The sequence below is a fragment of the Mus pahari genome, chromosome 16 (assembly GCF_900095145.1).
Source record: "Mus pahari chromosome 16, PAHARI_EIJ_v1.1, whole genome shotgun sequence".
In the NCBI taxonomy this organism is placed as follows: Eukaryota; Metazoa; Chordata; class Mammalia; order Rodentia; family Muridae; genus Mus; species Mus pahari.
The window spans coordinates 40,003,555-40,025,342 of NC_034605.1; the positions used below are offsets into that span (position 1 = coordinate 40,003,555).

The following is a 21,788-nucleotide window of genomic DNA, read 5'->3' on the forward strand; positions in this document are numbered from 1 at the left end:
GTACCTGATGTACAGGGGCAAAGACAGTTGATGTTTAGGAAATAAAACAACGCCTGGAAGGTTGCATTTTTTTTTCTGGACACTGGTGGATCGACCTCTTTCATCAGTTTAATTGTGGTCAGCATCCAGGTGAGGAACAGTGGGCATTCTTTTCAAATTTAGTGCTGCCTCATAACTGGCATGACAGTGATTGTGAGTACTCGGAGTGTGGTTTGTGAATCACCAGTAATGATGCTCTCTGCGCTCATCAGAAATGCATAATGCCAAGCTCCTCCCAGTCCTGGAGGACAGTGAGAAGACATTAGTTAGCTAATTGATGCCAAATACAGACCCTGAAGCTGTGCAATTAGCTTATGGAACCTGTAGAAGAGATACGAAAGCATGGTAAGTTCCTATGTATTGGCAGCCTCAGCCACCTGCCAGACTTCTCCATTTGGCCTGCTCTCCTTGGCTGGAAAGGACTCTTATTCTGAAATGCGTCAAGAGTTCTCTGAAGGCAGAGATTAAATATGTGAAAATGTGTCTTTCTAAATTCCGGCAAGTCTGAATGAAGAGCTGGTGCTCCAAAATTATTCAATAATCATGACTATATTCAACAACGATGCGGGCACTGGACATTGACTATGCCTAAGGTCTTTCCCTCAGGAGAGGCTGAAGCCAAGCACACGGAAGTGCATTTATGATGTAATGATGAAGACAGAAGCACACACAGCTAGAGTGGAGGGCCAAAGGAAAGGAAAATCGGTTGGAGGTTAGTCCTTTCATCTGGGGTTTGGTAGCAGGGATGCCATTCAAAACGTCATGCAAAGTTGAATAACTGTGATGTCATGAGATAATAGGATAAGCTTAGGAACCTTTGTATGGTTATCACATAAGTAGTCATGATTGAATGAAATGCTATTTCCACCTTTGACTTTGTGTCCAGTCAGGTTAGAATGAAGACTCCTGGTCAGTACTTAGTTAATGCATTGAATGAAGAAGAAGAAGAAGAAGAAGAAGAAGAAGAAGAAGAAGAAGAAGAAGAAGAAGAAGAAGAAGAAGAAAAAGCATTCAAGTTTCTTAAAGACCTCTACCAGCAAGCTCAAGGCTTTGGTGTGAACTTATTTCAGCCAACTCCTCAGGTCCTATTCTTGACTAGCGCTTGTCCTTGCAGGTGAACTAAATATCAGAAAATGTGTGCCTGCTATGTCGGAACACCGGCAGTGTCTGTGGTATGCCTTGGTCTTTGTGGAGAGGTGGTATGTTATCTTTGAGAAGTAAAATAGAGTTTATGGATCCCAGAGATAAAAGTCCCTAAACTGGGGCTCTGATGTATGATTTCCAGGTAGATAACCATTAAATAGGAGGCTACTAATAGCTTAAAGCTGAACCCAATCAGCTAGGGAGAAGAGTAAGAAATAAATAGCCCCCTTCCCCAAAGACTTTTTCATTGTTAATGCTGAGTGCTGCCCCCTTTGCTAGATAAATCACAATTCTCACTTATTAGCATTCGGCAAGATTAGCTACTGTGTTCTAATTAGAACATTGATTTCTAAGGTGCTCACAGTGCGAGATATGTCTTCAGTGACAGATGAAAAGGGTTAAAGCAAAATAGCTCCTTCTAGACAACAAAATATGCTGGAGGGGCAATTCAAGGGCATGCTGGGGCTTTTGCTTGCTGGAGTTAGCTGTTATAGCAACCTATTGTGAACTTGAGTTTAGACCAGGGGCAGAAACAAATGTCATGGCTTTGAGTCATTGGTGATCGAGCATACAGTTTGAACCTGGGACTACAGACCAGAATTGTTCTTTAACATAATATGGCTGTGTAAAATTCCTATTCTAGAGGTTGGAGAGATGGCTCAGAGAAAAGAATACTGGCTGCTCTTCCAGAGAACACAGGGTTCAATTTCTAGCACCCTTCCAGGGAAGCTAATGCCTTCTTCTGGTTTCTGCAGGCACTGCATGCCTGTGGTGCACAAACATAGAAGCAGGCAAAAACATGTCTACACATAAAATAATTTAAAAATAAATTAAAAGTTAAATTTCCATCTCATCCTGCCTACAGAACTGGAAAGATGAAAAAGTACCCCAGAATGGTACTATCAGTAACATCAGTGGTATAACATCCTGCAGGAAACTCCAACACCCAGTGCCCAAAGCAGAGTCGACTATGCAAGACACAGGGAAGCAGTGGGACTCAGAATCCAATCTAACCACTGGTTCTTCAGAAGCCAGACTGCTGAAACAACACAATGTTACAGCGTTTCATATCAAAAGAGGTGATATTCTGTGAACATGATATGGACAGAAAGCCTAAGAGTGTGACCTCATGGGAGACACTTTAGTTAGGGCCAAGGCTCTGCATGAAAACTGATGGAACCCTAAACGAAGGAGCAGAACGCAGTGCCCTAAGAACGGTGACACCTCTTCTCAGCTCATCTCCTTCGCTCCAGTCTTGGCTCATCCCTGCTCCGGTCTCTCAGTGCACTTCAGAGCAAATAAAATACCCAAAGAAGAACTGTGCATAAATAACATAAAAACAGAAGAACACGAGACCTAGTAAATAGGAAGGAGGGAAGAAAAGGCAATGCTCACACATAGAAGAAAACTAAGGAGCATGAAGCATTTTCTCGAAATCTATAATGAGATCGCTGACCTAAAGGACAAATGGATGACCAAGTAGTATCGTTTCAGAAACGATGATGCATCATCAACTTTGAGATACAGAGTGGACAGTGTTAAAAGCAAATAAATGACATTGAGAATGAATGCGATAATCAAAAAAGTATTAATGAAAAAGACAGACATTGTTAGAGAGATGCTAAAAGCTCTCCAGGGCACAGCTGATAAAACGCAAAGATAAGTAATGTCCTTAAAGTAGAGAACCCTCAAAATGAAACCAACGGCGTGACCATACCTTAGAGCCTTTGGCTTTATCAAGAGAGCATTGAATCTACACCGAGAGTCATCCATAGTCCGTGGTTTGACCCAGGCCCCTAACCTAGAAATCACAACCCATTGAAATTTTGAATAAAGAAAAGATTGCTTGGTCATCTAGACAAAAATAGTGCCACTCAGCAAAAAATGGAGGGAATCAGGCTGTCTTCGGATTTCTCTACAGTACCATTCAGCGACAACAGTGTCAATTTCTATTCACACAGTCCTGAGAGATAAGTGTCTGAAGGATGTTAGGCAGAGCCAAGTGGCACAAGAAAAAGGCCAAGCAACATTAAATCTCAGCCATGAAGGATCTCAGAGAATTTACGAGTCATAAACTCCATCAAAAATAGAGTTGAGCATCCTTCAGAGCTACAGCTACAAAACAAGTTGAAAAGCTTATAAGTGGAGGACCAAAACCGACTATAAAAGCCGGGCAGTGGTGGCACACACCTTTAATTCCAGCACTTGGGAGGCAGAGGCAGGNGGATTTCTGAGTTGGAGGCCAGCCTGGTCTACAGAGTGAGTTTTAGGACAGCCAGGGCTATACAGAGAAACCCTGTCTCAAAAAAACCCAAACCAAACCAACCAACCAAACAAACAAAACAAACAAGCAAACAAAAAAAACTATAAAAGAAATGAGATGAAAGAGTCAACGGAGAAAAGGAAAGAAAACTCTCAGCGTGTTGGTCTCTCATAGTTAACTGAAACCATCTAAAATTAAAAGATAATTTAAAAGTACATAATTACTTTATGTCTAATTGGTTTCATAATTTGTTCTAATTTTGGAATCTGTTAGGAAATATCTTTTATGAGGAGACATTTATTTGAAGTTTTCTGTTCTGTACAATTCAGTAGTTTTCTTTTGCTAAAAGTAAGATTTGATATAATTAAATAGGATTTAAGTATAATTAAACAGAATTCTTTAAATAGCATGATGCCATTTGTTATAAATATAAACAAATGGATCAATGGAGCACAGAAAAGGACACAAAAATAAATCCATATGTAGGCATAGCTGTAAAGGAAATTTTCTAGACAAAAGATTTGGTTCAACAAAGACAGGCAGAGCAACTAGGCATCATATATCAGGAAGCCACACAGAACTGAAGACTCACAAGCCTGAAGAGACAACCTATGGGTTGTGTGAGCATTTGAAAACCATGTGTCTGTTAAGGGACTGAAAGGCCAAGCAGAAACATTAACTAATGGTGGGGAGGGAGAGGAGACTCTTTACTGGAGTAGCTGTCTGCGGGTTGTTCCGGGAACTCCCTTACAGTGTTGGAGGGACGTGAATTAGCACAGCCATTTGGGTAGCAGGATGGACGCTCCTGAAAGAATGACTACCCAGGGCATTAATCTGCTTCCGGGTATGTCTCCCAAAGCATTGACATCATTAGGTCAAGGAGATATCTCAGCTCATCTTCACTGTAGCACTGGCTAGGAGAGGGGAGGCATAGACTTGACATAGCTGATAGGAGACTAGGTAAGGAACCAACAGCATATAGACACAAGGGATGCCATCCGCCGTAATGGGGAAAATATGGACATATTGTTTCTCTTTTATTCTTTAAATTGTTACAAATTACCTGGATTCCTTTTTGAAGGAAGTGGATGCTTTTGCTTTTATTGTTGCCTTTTCTCTTCTTTGCTTTCTATTGTGACCAAGGACAAGACATTTATAAAAGACTCTGGAAGTAGGAATATTTATCAATCAAATCTTTTTAATTCTGCAATGGAAATTTATTGATGAATTTCTTCTTAATTATGATAGCTATGTTTTCTAAGGTAAAGTATTTGCTGAAAGGGATTAGATGATTAAAGCTCCCATCATGTGTCACGTAAGGTACCTAGTGTGGCTAATACTCCAGATTCATGACTTAGGTCTGAGGGAACTAGTTTTTGTTTTTGTTTTTTTTTTTTTAGCTACAGAGTGGGCAGAAGCAGTCTGTAAGGGGGGAAGAGAGAGACTCAGCCATCCAAGAAGTAGCCCACCAGGAGGTTGGGCAACATGGATTCTCTGTAGCTAGTTTCTCTGAGCTGAAGTGTTCTTCTTTAGAGCAATGGTTCTAAGCCTTCCTAATACTGCAACCTTTTAATACAGTCCTTCAAAGCCATGTTGATTCCCAGCCATAAAATTTTTTTCATGGCTACTCTGTAACTGTAATTTTGCTACTGTTGAGTAGAAATATAAATATCTGTTATTTCCAATGGCCTTAGGCAACCCCTGTGAAAGGGTTGTTTGACCCCCCCCCCAAGAGGTCCTGATTGAGAGCCACTGCCTTAGAGGGAAGAACGGGTCCTAGGATTAAAATCTCTAAGGGGGCTTGAAAACTTCAGAAGCTCAAACAGGTAGAAGGTTCACAAAGCCCCTCCCTCGGAGCTACCAGTTGGGGCTGTGTGCAGCTCTGCCGGGATCTCTGAGGTGGCAGTTTTATGCGTCCTCAGCCATGCTGGGGTGGCCTCTCAGTGACACAGCTGCTTTTATTTACCATGCTCTTGTGAGGAACCCTGGCAGGCCATCCTTGGTTCTGTGGGATCACAGCCGATGACTGTGGGCTGTTGTACTCTTTAGCATCATACTGGGCGGTCCTCCACTCTAGAGTAAGAATAAGTTTGCTTTCTGCACCACTCAGAAGACAGAAAGACAACCCTGGGGTTTGAGCAGGTCTTAACCTCAATACCAACAAGTGAAGACATTGGACATTTTTAAAGATCCTATTCCCTGTGGCCCAGATTTTCCATTTTATACAGTTACAGTTTGCTTTCTGTTTCTTTTTTAATACATGGAAAGGGATTTCTCTTCTCGAGTATGCATATTTTATATGGCTATGGTGACTTTTCTCTGTTATAACCCTGTTTTATTTGGCTAAATTTCATTGTTTCAAGTTATGGTCCCATAAAGGCCAGGAATTTCTAACTCTTTTAGAAAATAGTTTTACATGTCATCTTGCCAACCGTTTTTTAAACCAGTGAATATGAATTTGGGGTAACACGAACCCTCTTAAGAGGTATAAAGTTAAATTTGGGAAGGAGAGAGATTATTCCTAGTACAAGCCCTTTCCAAGTTTTATAAACCACAGATCCTCAGCTACAACCCTGCAGTGACCCGCCTTAAGCATAGTGGACCACCTGTGCCCCACATACCTAGAGCTTTGTCAATGAAACTCAATAGCAACTGTATTGACTGTATTAAGAGTGAATCAGAGAGGGCCAAGTGTTGATGTGGGGGCCACAGCTGTTCTTGCTAACAGCTGTTTCCTTTCTCATTTATACATTTAGATTCAATGACTATCCCCCAAAAGCAAGTGTAGAAAATACACTCTGAAGGCACATTTATCTGGGTATATAGAGATCTATTTTTTTCAACTTTTTTTTTTTTTTTGCTAGTTACATGGTAAGGGTGGGAGGGGAGATGAGCTGAAGATGAAGTCCTTAAAAGATTATCCATGGGCAGGCAACCCAGCAAATATACCCAAGAAGGAAGAAATAGAGCTGCAGAAATTCTATTTTCCTTTGCCTGGCTCCTTCACCTTGGTCCTCTCTGGGCTTTCATGGCACTTATAAATGCCACAGTCAGCATTTTATCTGAATGAAAAAAATCCAAGCGCCATCTTGGATTTTCACAGTTAGGATGGGATGATGGGGGAGGGGGTGTAATTAGCTGTTTTCTGCCTGGCTGTGGTTGAAATATTGTATTGCCTTCCTGAAATGCCATTCCACACTGGACCCCTTGATTTCATTACCAAGCATCTTATTGTTTGTGTAAAAGCCAGGTGGTTTTGTGGGGAATCTTTTCCCTGACACTGTGGTGGTCTTTCTCTGCTCACACGGTGCCCTTTGCTTTACATGGCTCTCAAGTTCACCACAAGGTGTCCTGTTGTTGGTCTTATCATCTTTGTTCCCATTACTAGATTTCCTCTTGCAAAAGAAGGAAAGTCAACTTGACTTTGCATTCCCAGGGCTACTACCAAGCGACACTCAGGGAGTTCTGCTGGGTGGATGGATGTGACATTACTCACAAGGGTTTAACATTTCCTTGAAGACCCAGAAGGGGATAGGAACTCCACAGGAAGACCAACAGAGTCAACTAACCTGTACTTCTGAGGCTCTCAGAGTTTAAACTACCAACCAAAGAACATACATGGGTTGGACCTAGGCCTCTTTGCACATATGTAGCAAACGTGCAGCTTGGTCTTCATGTGGGCCCTGAACAACTGGAGGCTGTCCTGTATGTGGGAGCTATTCTACTAGCTGGGATGCCTTGGTTGGTTTTAGTGGAAGAGGAAGCACCTAGCCTCGAAGAGACTGGGTGGGGGAATACCCAAGGTTATCAAGGTGGGGGAATACCCAAAGAACCTCCACTCCCTCAGATGAGAAGGGGAGGTGGGGGGGGAAGGGTTGTGGGAGGGGGTGGTTGGCAACAGAGTTGTTTACGGTTGCTCCAGCCTCATCTGGTCATCCCATTTATAACCAAGCCACCACATCAATGAGAGGCTTAAACAAAGGATAGCATTTTCAGTAGTGTTTTTGGAGAAAAAGTAGATAAATTTGTGGGGAATCAAAATCTTTGATCTTACCTCACACCACATAGATCAACATATAAAAGCCCAAGTTGTATTTCAAAAGAAACATGGGGCAATATATTTATGTCTTGAGAAAATTCACATGTGGTCTAGACAGAACTATTTCTTTAAAGCTGGTAGTGTGTCCAGGTGGTAGGGCATTTATTTAACACTCCTAAGTCCTAAATGTGATCCATAGTACCACAAAACCAAACATAAATACATTAAAATTGGACTTTAAACATTTTTTAAAAGTTCTTTAAAATGACCTGAATTTACTGTCTGACACCCACATAAAAAACTGAGAACTGACTTCATACATGTCCACAGTGCATGCCTCCTGCCTTCCATATCTTCCCCGTATCCCTTCTCTCTCTCTCTCTGTCTCTCTCTCTCTCTCTGTCTCTCTCTCTCTCTGTCTGTCTCTNTCCCTCCTCTCTCCTACCTCTCCTCTAATCCCTTCTCTCTGTCTCTCTGTCTCTGCCTCTGTGTTTGTGTGTGTGTGTGTGTGTGTGTGTGTGTATGTGTGTCTCTCTCTGTCTGTCTCTCTCTCTCTCTCTCTCTCTCTCTCTCTCTCTCTCTCTCTCACACACACACACACACACACACACACACACACCAAAGTATAGAGTATAGCCTGGTGGGAAATAACCTCTAAGTATATCTGAGGAAAGGGGTGCTTTCAGAGCATATACACAACAACTCCATCTCTGTAGTTATAATACAACCCATCAGGCAAACAGCCATTGACGTGGGAAGACATTGCAATGAAAGAGGTATATGAATGGCCAGAAGTGTATGGAAAAGTGCGCAGCCTCACTGCTCATCAGAGAAAATAAAATTAAAGCAGCAATTAGATGCAGCTATGTTCTACACACTGAGTTTGACAAATCACCAAGAAAAGAAAAACCTGCAAGAAAAGTAGACCGTCATGAGTTTCTGGAGGAATGTGAAATGTATGACTATTATGTCTGACAAGCCCTGTGGATGTTGCTGAGAGAGAACTGCTGGTAATATACCACTCAGCTGTGGGCCTTGTGTGTAAGGATCCCAACTAGACAGGCAAGATGTGCCCACAGGTGCCGCAGTCCCAGGGCTCTTATGGGGTAATGGACCATTTTCTGATTGGATTTATGTCTGTACACAGAAGGGAATTCATGACTGGTACTGTAAGTCTGGCCAAATGCTCATCCCTAACCCAGAATCCGTCTCTAATTGATAACTGCTGGCAAAAAGAAAAAAATTCCTTCTTCTCCAACGGAGTCTCACTGGGCATACGAACTACATTTAAGGGCAGTTTCCATGCCCAGTAGTAGATGGCCAACACAAACTGATATCGATGATATTTTTGGAGGTATTTTTTTGTCTCATGGGACTTTGCCTAGGCATTTTCCCTTTACCTTACAAACCTTTCACTTTTATATCTTATTTTATGCAGTTTTGTGTGTGTAAATGTATATGTGTGTGCCAGTGTCTATATACGTGTTTCATGATTTTCTTTGGTCCTTTTTCTGTTTATTTGTTTGTTTTTTCATATTCTTATTTTATTTTATTATTGTTATTCAGATGTCTGAGAGAGAAAAATGATGTGAATTTGGGTGGGTAGGAAAGTGGGAAGGAAAGTGGGAAAAGATCTGGGCAGTGCTGGGGGAGGGTAAACCATTATCAAAATACAGTGGATTAAACAAACAAACAAAAACCTATTTTCAATTAAATGGCATTCCGATGGCTGTGGAGGTCACCGATGCTAATGAGGAGGCTGCTACTGCTGTTTTGCTAAATGTACACGGTGTGCCTGTCACATTACCATCTAAATAACTGTGCACACCTATAGAATAGTGTTGCCTGCTTTAGTCAGGGAAGCTTCTCTGTGCAGTGGTTAGTGATGACCACAGGGAATCATAACTGGGCAGAAGTTCTGAGAATAAATGGATGTTGCATGTTCAGCCCCAAATGGAACATTTCTATTGTTTCCAAGACTCAGAGAACCTTAGGAAAGAATGGGCAGAAAGTGTAAGAGTCAGCAGAAGGCAGGGCTGGTGGGTGAACAGACTTCCAGGCACAGTATGCCCATTGTACCATTGAACTCATGGCCGCTGTAATCACCTGCACACGCCCTCCATAAGAGTGGGCCTGCCAACATCTTGTCATGGAATGGGAAGGGCTTTATGGGGTCCCACCTCTCCCTGAGGATTTCTACACACATGATGGTTGAGGAGAGAGACTTTTATTCTCCTGTGATATAGCTGCTGAAAAGACACACATGTTTCCACCCACACCCTTGTAAACAACCTCGATGACACATCCTGCATCACCTGCACAGAAAGACATGAACCTAGAAGGGGAGCTATTTGGGAAGAGGAGATGAATTAGTGGGAGTTGGGAGGATAAGAGAAGGTAGTGTAGATGACTATGATCAAACTATACCATATACATGTCGGAAGATATCAAATAGAAGCCATTATTACATATAATCAATATCTGTTAGCAAAAAACATTGAAAAGGCCTATTTTGAATGATCATAGCAACTGCATATTGGTCCCAAAGGGGAATCATCTAGAAGGTCCATCAACAGGTGAATGGGTAGATGAGTTGCAATGCACGAAACAAAATTCTGGTCCTAAAGGTAAAGACTTGTGCAACAATTCATGGAGTGAACGAAGCCAGTCTTACTCCATCTTCATGAACCTATTCCTGTGAGGTTCCAGAGGAGGAATCCAGTGCGAGAGCACACAGCGGCAGTCCTTGGGGTGCAGATCAACCAGGAGGAAGGCAAAAGAAGTTCTGGAAACATCTATATTTTTCTAGGACTGAATATGATTCCCATCAAAATCCACATATTATATTTATACTTTTGATAGCTATACTTTTTACTGTATATAATTCATTAATCTAAAAATATAACTAACTCTAACTTATACAACTCCATAATGAAAGACTTAACTGACCTAACTATTATTACCAGTGTGTGTGTGTGTGTGTGTGTGTGTGTGTGTGTGTGTGAGAGAGAGAGAGAGAGAGAGAGAGAGAGAGAGAGAGAGAGAGAGAGAGGTGTACACTCTGATACGGGTATTTAGAGTTAGTTTTCATAGTAACCATTACACTACTACAGGACATTCTTAGCTCTTGTGTTAGTAACTGAGGACTGTGGCTTGGCCACACTGTCTCTTACTAACCATGTGTGAAATGACTTAACGAGGATAAAGATGGAAACTGAGTTCTAGCTCTCAGTGTCTTCTTTTCCATCACTGTATCCCTACTGTGTGCTCTGGAGCTGGTTGGTGTAGATCAGTGGTTCTCAGCCTTCCTAATGCTGTGACCCTTTAATACAGTTCCTCATGCTGTGGTGACCCACCAGTCATCAACTTACTTCATTGTTCATAACTGTAATGTTTGCCTCTGTTATGAATCATATTGTAAATATCCAATATGCAGTTCCCAACGGGGGCGTGACCCACAGGTGGTGAACCACTGGTGTAGAACAAGTTGTCAAAGAGCTTTGAACAAGAGGGGTAGATGTAAGAGGGGAAATATAAAGAAGCCAGAGAAGGAGACAGAAAGGGACGAAGATGAAAAGGAAATAAAGAAGGCAGAGTGTCTGTCCCAAGAGACCCCTAGGCTATGCTACACTGTAGCCATCTGTCCTGGAGATGTTGGTCCCAGGAGATGAGAACAGCTCTGTCTGCACAGCTTGGAGGGAGTGCTGCAAAGCCAGTACCCCGTGCTTTAGAAATAGCCTGTGTGATTACAAAATAGATGCTGTGTTGAAACTCATTCCAGGAAGCAATTCGGGGGAAGCAGACATTTAGATTGACTATGATTATCACATTGGAGAGATAGCTTGTAATAAATGTCTGTTTTTCTCCAAAAATATGGGACAAACAGGCATAAGAAATGTAACCTTGATAATTGAGAAGCCAAGCTGTTTGCCCACAAATGGAAACTTCATTACATTGCTGGCTTTTACCAGGAGGGGAAAAGAATGATGTCTGAACTGTCCCTCCCTGCCCCCACCTGAATTGACTCAGAAGGACAGGGTGACAGGAATTATATTTTTACTCCCAGGAGGAGGACAGGATGAGGATGCATCCAGGGATGTATAACGTCCTGTATGCATCCATGGGGTCAGGAAGCCAGAGGTCCACTTCCAGTGCTGTGACCTTGGATAAGGTCAACTGACTTTCTTATGCCCCCACCCATTCCATCTACACCTTGCTTATTTAAGGAATAGACATATTGTCTTACAGGTGGCTATGCAGACAACTTCTGCTAGATAAAATTCCACTTTCTCATTGCTTTCTGATAGATGTATCATTGTTAAAAATCTTCAATAAACAGAAATGAAAATGTCCAGCAATGAAAGACCCATGGTGTTTGGTTGGGAATGGGTCTGTTCTGATCTGTCTGGATCACTCAAACTTCCCTGGTCACTCTGCATCCACCGGTGCCTTTTACCTTTAGGAAAACCTTGACTTCAGCTTTCATTCTAATTTAGAATCTCACCATGTTGAATGACTATAAAGTTCTTCATTAATGTCAATTAATAGGTTCTCCAAAATGTGTGATTTGGTTGTGTCCTTAATGTAGGGATTCAGAAACTATCAGTGAGCTTGCAATTTCCAGACATTTCCAAATGAAGAATGCCTTTTCTGATATGTATGTGCATGAGCCATGGACATAGACTGCAGCAATGGAGATAAAAGCTGATAGCTTTGAAGGCAGAGTACTCTGGACAGTCTCATCTTCCAGGACCCTTTATCTAGCAATGACCAAGAGACTGGGAGTTTGCAAATAAATAGTGAATGATGGAGACATGATTCTTACAACACACCAATGGAAGCTTTATCTCCCCCTTCTCGGAGATGGTAAGGACTCATATCCCTGCTCATGCAGAGATAATCTGCTAATAATTTCCTCCACCACCATTGGTAATACCGACCAGAAACTATACAAATGAGGCACAAGAATAGGAGAAATAGCCATTTTTACTTAATCATGCTTTTTGGTAAGAACATGTTTAAGAGATAAGGAATACAGGTAGAGATGTGCAAAATCTCTTTGGTGGTAGAAGGTGGAGGACAATGACTACAGTCTTTCTCTGTGGTCTAAGACAGGGGCTTGTGTATGCTTTACAGACCACGGAGAAATTTGGGTCTTTCCTTGTACCAATCTAAAATTTCAAACCTAGAAATTCAAATTTCAAGTCTCAAAACATTAGGGGCTATATCATGGCTGGTGGGATGGCCAGGGAATAGACTTTGTACATCACTTTCTGACTCTAAGGCTTATTTGGAATGGGCAGGTGCGGGATCCTTACTTCAAGCAAATCTTAAAATGTAACCTGGATATTTGTAATTGAGGTTTATTTCATGGAAATATAAAATGTTTCCTCAACATAATGCCATCATTCAAGACAGGCAAGGAACCAATCAAAAGAAAGGAAGAAACACACACACACACACACACAAAACAAAACAAAACAAAACAAAACACCATCCCCTGTGGAGTTGCTTGGCAACATGACAAAGTAGTGATGATGTAACTATGCCTTTATCAGAGATGGAAAAATATTGTTAGAATTGAAGAGTAAAGGAGGAGAAAGATGGACTAGGTGAGAAAGGCTTTCTTTTCAGTTGATCTTGACAGTGGCGGGGGACTTGAGGATCAGAAGCGGCAATGCTGTCGTGTGTCTCAAAGGTCCAAGGAACCTGAGGCCTGCCTGCGGCATGGTCAGTTTGATTTACTAGCTGTAGTTCCAACTTTTTTTTTTAAATAGCACTAAAGACTACACAGACCATCGATTGGAGGAAAAAGTTCAATCTTGAGTTAATTCCCTAAAGGCATAGTCAGAGCAAGGCATTAATGGGGATTAATGATGGCATCATAGCTCGATATTAGCAAAAGACCATGGTTAAAAATAAATGTGCACACCTGAAGGGAGACTGGGCTGTCTGGACTGACGGAGGTGTGAAGCCCTGGAATTCAAAATATGTAACTTTGTTGATATTTGTTTCTTCTTCTTCATCTTCTCAAATTGTCCATCAATTTAGCTTAACAAAAAAACATAATTGAATCAAAATATAGGATCCCAGGATCAAGGGACCATAAATGTTGAGACACCATGGGACCACTATTAGTTGGGCAACCTAATGTTGTCTGACTTGTAAAACAAGTGGCCCCAGAGGGATGCATTTCAGTGCCCCTCTCCAGCTATATTTCCCTCCAGTGCACTTGGTACCCAGTCATCTCCATAGAAGACTCGCCGGGGATAAAGACTTACTGTAAATAACGGTAGGGCTACTTGTCAACTACTCCCATTATCCTTTGATCCAATAGCTTGATACTCTGCATAGGCCCGGATAAGTGTGCAGTTAAACTGAAGAGGTTTTGTTGTTCTTACTGCTGTTGCTTATTTCCATCAGAAAATGTTCTGTTGCACCGGTCTTTCTATTTCTATGTCTGTCTTTTTCATGACATTACAAGCTCTGTGAGGGCAGAACTCTGTTTGGTTAACCATCATACTCAATGCCCAGATACTTGCTGAATGAATGAGTTGAGATTTTCCAGTATCACTACATTGTTGTCACTATTACCACCATTCCTACCACCATTCCCACGATCACTACCATCAACACATCCTCAGCACCACAACCCTCATCCTCACCATAATTCTCCTTACATCCCCCTACCAACCATCCCCATTTCCATAAGCACTACTACTACCACATCACTATTCTTACCACCATGATATCAATACCACTGCCACCATTACATCATCATAGCCACCACCACCACCATCACTACCATTCCCATCCTCTGCACAATCATCCTCAACATCATTGTTGCTATTACCTTAAGCTCAGTCACTCTGATGTCACCATAAATATCATCACCACCACCATGGTTACCACTACTGTTACCCTAAGCACACACTCACCCTCACTGTCACTATTTCCCATTACCATCACCGCATCACAACCAATACCACCCTTGACTCACCATGGTCATTGCTATTACCAACACCACCACCACTGTCACTAACACCATAATCACTGTCACTACCACCGTAACCACTGTCACTGACACCATATTACCAACACCATTGCTGTCATCATTGCTATTGTGTCTCTAGTACCACAGCACATTTGGCATCTAATCCTCTTGGAGACCTCTTTCCCATTGACCCTGACACACAGATCTTCTGACTCATGCCTTTCTTCACTTATCCCCTTTCTTGAAATCCACTTATTCTTAGGGATTTGTTCTTTTCTAGGTGACAGCCATACAATTTGATAGAGTAATTGTGCTATTGGTGATAATATGCTGGCAGAGATGCTCTGAAGCAATATGTTTTGAGAAAAAGGACAGTGCCTGGTTCCAGCTCAGCCACTTATTTCCCACATGACCTTGAATGAATGACATCACTTCCAAAGGCTTCTGCTTTCTCATCTCAAAGACCCCTGGAGAGTTCTAGATGCCGTGAGATGATTTTGATGTAGATCTTCTATAGACAAAGATGATATGTGTGTAGGCAGGGCATTCAGGGCTTGAATGGTGACTAAGCAGGCAGGTATCTGCAGTAAGAGAGGCCACTGCAGCAGCAGTAGCTGCATCCCCTGGGGAAAGTGCCAGAGCCAATCAGTCATGGATTAGAAGCTGGCTTGACAGGCAAACACCAGCAGTAAGGACAAGCTATTGTCACACCCGTCTCCTCATTCCAGGACTCCTCTGTTCTTTCTACAACCCATCACAGCACAAATGTTTTTATTGTTAGGGTCACAGAGACCTCTAGGGTTTTAGAATCCATGCCCTCTGGGGTCTAATAGCCTATGTCCCTTGGGGTCTCAGAGCCTGTATCCAGATTCTTCATTGCGACTTAGGGCTGCAACTGAATGCGAGATGAGTGAGATACCTTTTCATATGGCACAGCTTAACCTTAACTTTTCCTTAATCTTCCCATCAAGTCTCTTGGAAGGTACTGTCACACCAGAAACAAGGCCAACAATGGCTTTTAAAGGGAGGAAGTATAAATTGGACCAAATTTCTTGGTCTAATTTCCTCTTTTCCCTCTTTTCTCTTTTAAATGAATCATAATATAACATTAGTAAAATGTTGCATTTGTTACTTAGGTGATTTTAAATAAAACTTCATCCATGTGTGACCATAACATTTCAAGCTTAGTCCCTAGACAGCAAGACTATAGAAGTTTAAGTTGTTCTTTCCCTTGGCAAAGGCCAATGCCTCCTGGATTCCAGATGGTTATCAATTCTCACGTTCTCATCAAAGGGAAACAATAGCAAACAAAAATAACAGAAGCAGATACTGAATATATAAAAGAAAAAAATAAGAAAATGTTCATTAGAAGAACAAAACAGAGTTTGCTAACAGTGTTTGTCTGGTCATTTGAATATGCTTGGCCCATGGGAAGTGACACTATTAGGAGGTGTGGCCTTGTTGAAATAGGTGTGGCCTTGTTGGAGAAAGTGAGTCACTATGGGGGTAGGATTCAAGTCCTATGCTTAAGCTCCACCCAGGGTGGAAGATAGTCTTCTGGCTGTTTTCTGGTCAAGGTGTAAACTCTGAGCTGTCCAGTGCAATGTCTGCCTGGATGCTGACATGTTTCCTGCCATGATGATAATGGACTGAACGTCTGAAACTGTAAGCCAGCACCAATGACATGTTTTCCTTTATAAGAGTTGTCATGGTCATGGTATCTCTTCACAGAAATAAAACCCTTACTAAGGCAAATGGGAATTTCAGGTGTTTGGCTAAAGAGAAAAATACTTCATTTGGAAAAGGAAGAAGTATGTCCTGGAATTAAGTGCTCTTCCCTGATTCGCACGGCTAACAGCAGAACCAGAGCCAGGACTCCATCTCCTGAAACAGCTACAGGCCCTCCTGTGCAAAACAACTTTCCTGGTCTCTTCAGCAAAGCATGGAAAACAGAATTGAATGAAGCCTATTATGCAGGCAAGAAGAAGGTGTTACCTCCATTCTATAGGTAGGAAAACTGAACACAGACTCCACCTTTGTTAGGGGGATTTATACACCAAGGAACATTTGGCCATAGCTGGCGACATTCTTCAGTGTTTCAGCTGGCATGTTATGGTGTGCTCATGAAAATTTTGAGTAGAAGCTCAGGAATGCTGTTGGGCAATTGATTGCACTCACAGTACAGCAACCATTTGAGTGTGGATATATTGTACCACAAAGATTTTCATCAAAAAGTTCTCTGAAAAGCCAAACGAATATTATTTATCATTTGAAAGCTTGTTATCATCTCTGTGTTTCTATAGCCTCATACATATAGCCATTTTTCTGCAATCTCCTTGCCAACTTATGTGCCATGACCACAGAAAGCCAGTTTTTGTCTTTGGGGCTCCAGTCATGTAGTCCTGTGCTATATTGATGCCTGTTTTACTTCCTTCAGGTGCCCAGCCAGAGCGAGGCTGCTTCTCCTCAAGGCTTCCAGGAGCAGCTGCATCAGGAAGCTTCTGCCTACAGTGACTCCATTGTGGACAAACTGGAATTCATGTATAGTTTGTGTGGTTCTCTGGAAGGGTTTGCGGGCCACATACATCTCCTGGAATCTATGCATGGACTCTGTAGTCCTCTAGAAGGGTTTGCAGGCCACATGCATCTCCTGGAATCTATGCATGGACTCTGTGGTCCTCTAGAAGGGTTTGCGAGCCACATGCATGTCCTGGAATCTATGCATGGACTCTGTGGTCCTCTAGAAGGGTTTGCAGATCATATGCATCTCCTGGAATCCATGCACAGTATGTGTGGCTCTCCTGAAATGTTTACACATCTCATGCACCTCTGTTCTAACACATCTGTTCAGTGGCTGGGATGAGATGCATTTGAAATGGACACAAAACTATCAGAGGCTTGGGGCCAGCTCAGGCGAACAACATGGCCATCTAACTGTGAAGTCTTATTTGGGCTGGATTCGTCCAGCTTCAAATCTGTTCTTGTGGTAGTTTCCAGATGCATCTTTTCATATCTTAAGATAAATCTTTAACTGGGACATATGAAGGTCTGCCCCCTTCACACATAACTTTTGTACTGGCTAATTTTGTGTCAACTTGACACAGCTGGAGTTATCACAGAGAAAGGAGCTTCAGTTGGGGAAATGCCTCCATGAGATCCAGCTGTAAGGCATTTTCTCAATTAGTGATCAAGGGGGGAGGGCCCCTTGTGGGTGGGACCATCTCTGGGCTGGTAGTCTTTGGGTTCTATAAGAGAGCAGGCTGAGCAAGCCAGGGAAAGCAAGCCAGTAAAGAACATCCCTCCATGGTTTCTGCATCAGCTCCTGCTTTCTGACCTGCTTGAGTTCCAGTCCTGCATCCTTTGTGATCAACAGCAGTATGGAAATGTAAGCCGAATAAACCCTTTCCTCACCAATTTGCTTCTTGGTCATGATGTTTGTGCAGGAATAGAAACCCTGACTAAGACACCTTTGTTCTTTACTTAACTTTATGCTGAAATCCCACTGTGTGTTTCCAGTGATCACATAGGGTCTGTCTATAGGATCAGAAAATTGTTTTTCTACGTATCACCATCTCAGCCAGATCTGGAGGCTCCGTGTTTTTGCTTTATAAATCACTACAGCTGAACAGATTTTGGAAAGACTCACAAAAACTATTTTGAGGATTAAAGGGATAACCGGGGTGAAAGGGGTTTTCTCAACTATTGAGCTTTCTATACTGTGAAGATTGGCATGGTGAACTAAGGGAAAGTGGAGCTATCACTTCAAATTTCCTCAGAGCAGTACCTGTGTCCTTTAACACCCAAGGTCATCCCCTCCAGAAAGCAAACCAAACCTCAACCACATTGTTCTCTATGCAGATTTTACCTCCCTAGTTCCAGGCTGTGTAACTGTGATGATCATTTTCCAAATTAGAACTTTAGAGAGAGGCTCTCTGGGGCGAATGACATTTTGAGGCAATTTAAATTGGTGTTATGCCTGGTCAGAGGCAGCCAGCTTAGGAGAACAACATGGCCATCTAAGACAGACAGTGTGGGCTAGAGTGTCTCCTTTGGCTTTCCTCTGTGCTGCTTTGGATTGGCTTGTGATTTATGCATTTGGTAGAAGTATGCACAGTGAGTGTGTAAGGTCAGGCTGAAGACTGTGTCATTTTTAGAATGAATAAGAGGGGGACAGTTCATATCTCGTCACTCCTCCTTTTTGCTTCTCTTCACTGCAATATGTCATGGTTGCTTCTAAGGGGAACTAAAAAAGAATTAAAAATTAAGGAAAGAAGAAGGGTGGCTTTTTTCTGTGTAGAAAACATAATACAGGTCTGCTATGTGTTGTACAAGGATGCTCTCCAGAGATTGCCAAAGGCTTTAGGACTACATCATCTTTTCATCATGCCATGCAAATAACACCAGAAAACAAAACTCTTTATTTATTTTATGCATTTAAATACACATGTTTATTACTTGGGGGTCAGAGGTTGAACACTCCTCCCCCAGGACTTCACACATGTTAAGGAGACCCTCTAAGCTCTTACTGCTAAGCTGTGCCTCCAGCCCCAAGCTGTCCTGAGATGTTAGGTTTTGCTTTCATGTTGTAAAATCCAACACATCTTAAATTTCCATGTAACTTAGTTCTTAATAAAGTCAGAATCTCTATTTTTAGCACCTAGTCAGAATATACACACTATATCTTCCCTGGCCATGTAATTATGTGTCAACAAAACTGATTTTATTTGACTCAAAAGATGCACAAAACAAAATTGAAGATAAAATTCTTCCAGGGAGATTTTTTTTTTTTTAGAAGTTGTAAGGGCATTGGTAATATAATGATGTTTTCCATTCAATCTTCCTATGAAATAAATGCGACCTACTGTAACTGAGTAATACTGTGCTCCTGGACCAGACATGGTGTTCATTATGCACCAATGATTGTCTGAGTGCTGGGGATTCAGTACAGCTTATGAGCAGGTAGTCCTTTAGTGAACTTCCTAACCTGGCCCTATCCTTCTTAGTCACGGGCTTTGAGCTCCTCTTTCACTGTGCCATCAGGGGATCCCTGCATTCTTGCAGATGTTTTGGGGTCCCCTACCGTGAGTCACTTGAAAGGGAGAATGCATTCACAGGTGGAGTTGGTGGACCTAGATTCTGGCAAAAGCTTTATCTCTGACAAGCTCTCACCATCCTGTTTTCTTGCTTGTATAAGTGACGGAAAGATGAACAGCTGCTCACTTATCTTAGAATATTTCTAGGGAGAACCAACACCCACATCATGCGAGGTAAAGCTCTGCAGTGTGGTCCTGTTGCAAAGAAACTAGGGTTTCACTGAGTATTTATTTCTTCATACAAGAGTCATTTTTATTATTTGTGTAAGTGTATTGGGGTGCTGTACACACGAGTTCAGGTGCTCTTAGGGTCTGGGAGAGGTCATCAGATCCCCTGGAGCTCAAGTTACAGCCACTTGTAGGCTCCCTGGTGTAAGTGCTGGAAATGAGAAAAGTCATGTCTGAGCTAGCAAACTGTATTGTATGTTTGACTGGTTGATCATCTGTTACAGTCATTAACATTTTTGTCATGGTCATTTCTTAGTCTCCAGACAAGAGATTCTCAGATGCTCAGGGGGTGGCAAGATGGCTTAGTGGGTAAAGGCACCTGGCACAAAGCCAGACAACCCGAGTTCAATCCCCTGGACACATAAGATGGTCAAGGAGAACTGACCCCCACAAATTATCCTCTGAGGTCATACACATGTGTGAAATCATACATATACACATACACAGATAAAATAAACATATGATAAATATACAAAATATGATAAATAGAATAAGTATTTAGTTGTTTAATGATATCTATTATGTCTTATGAAGCAGAGCCACATACAGCTTTGAGTGAAAAATTTCATTTTGTAGCATATGGAAAAGAAAGAGAATTCAAGAACAACCAGGTACCCTGAACTCAAACCTAACACATCTTTCTGTGAACTAAACTTCCATTCTGACACCAATGGCTGCCACACTATATTTAGTCATCAGCACTGCCTCTTACCATTGCTGATCCAACTCGGCTGACTTTGATGGGGTTGCCTCTGCCAGAAAGGTCCATCTCAGCTTTGTCCATCACATACAAGCAAGCATCCAGGATGCCGTCTTCAAACTGTTTGGGAGATAACAATGAGAGACTACTTAATCTCCACTTAACAAAACAAGATGAGCTGAGTTCAAAAATAAGATGCCACCACAGCCTACTGCTTAGAAATGTGGAGGGACCACCTGTAACCATTAGTGTGAACTATTGAAGAGAAGGAAAGAATGTATTTTTTTTAACTTTTCAGTAAAGTAAAGGAGAACCATAAATGAAATCAGAAATCTGAACAGAACCAATAGAGAGCCAATGTACTCAAAAAAACCACACACTGACTCAAAAATCTTTAGAATACTTTACAAGTTCATTAAGATCCTTGCAACAGGGCTGGAGAGATGGATCAGCAGTTAAGAGCACTGACTGCTCTTCCAGAAGTCCTGAGTTCAATTCCCAGTATCCACATGGTGGCTCACAACCATCTGTAATGGCATCCAATGCCCTCTTCTGGTGTGTCTGAAGACAGCTACAGTGTACTCACATACATAAAATAAATAAATCTTAAAAAAAACCCAAAATCCTTCCAACAGATGGATGCATTGCCCAGAGCACGGTGATTTCTCAGAGTCACTTGGAAGTCTTAGGGCCTCAAAAGCAGCTCAAGTTTCTATTTTCTCTTATTTTATTATTATTATTATTTCTTTTATTTAAGATGACTGTCTGTTTCCTAATGAGAGACTGTAAGAAAGGCTGTGGATTTGGTTGGGTGAGGAGGAGGGGGGAGGATCTGGGAAGAGTTGGGGAAGAGGAAACCACAATCAGAATATGTCTTGTGAAGAAAAATCTATTTTCAATGTAAAAAAAATAAAGACTGTAAATGACTGTCACAGGAAGACTATGTCACAGGAAGGTACTCCAGCTCTTTTTCTTGCATGTGAAACTGGAGAAGACCTCATGTAGTGAAAGTTCTTGATACCCTGCTTTGAGACAAGGTAATTTCTAGAGCCTGGGAGGGCATTTTAGAGAAGATTTTTAGTACATGGTAGAGGGCGGGGGTGGGACTGGGGCTGGGAGCTAGTTCAATTTTCTTGGAAAGGATCACTCCTCACAGGTGCTTCTAGAATTGTCTTAAAAGAGAATAAAAGCCAAATCAAAAAAAAAAAAAAAAAAAAAAAAAAAGAAAAAAAAAAAAAAAAAAGGACAGCAAGAGGACATTTTAGCTCCACTGTACTACAAATATAGCA

General features: G+C 41.8%; 1 protein-coding gene across 1 annotated transcript in view; it reads right to left on the bottom strand.

Moving 5' to 3' along the window:
- Positions 1-21,788, bottom strand: part of F13a1 (coagulation factor XIII A chain) — a 171,529-nt gene that overhangs the window by 77,389 nt on the left and 72,352 nt on the right. The window contains exon 6 of the mRNA XM_021215683.2: positions 20,512-20,619. Within this exon, the coding sequence (XP_021071342.1) occupies positions 20,512-20,619 (108 nt within the window). The remainder of the gene's footprint in view (positions 1-20,511; positions 20,620-21,788) is intronic.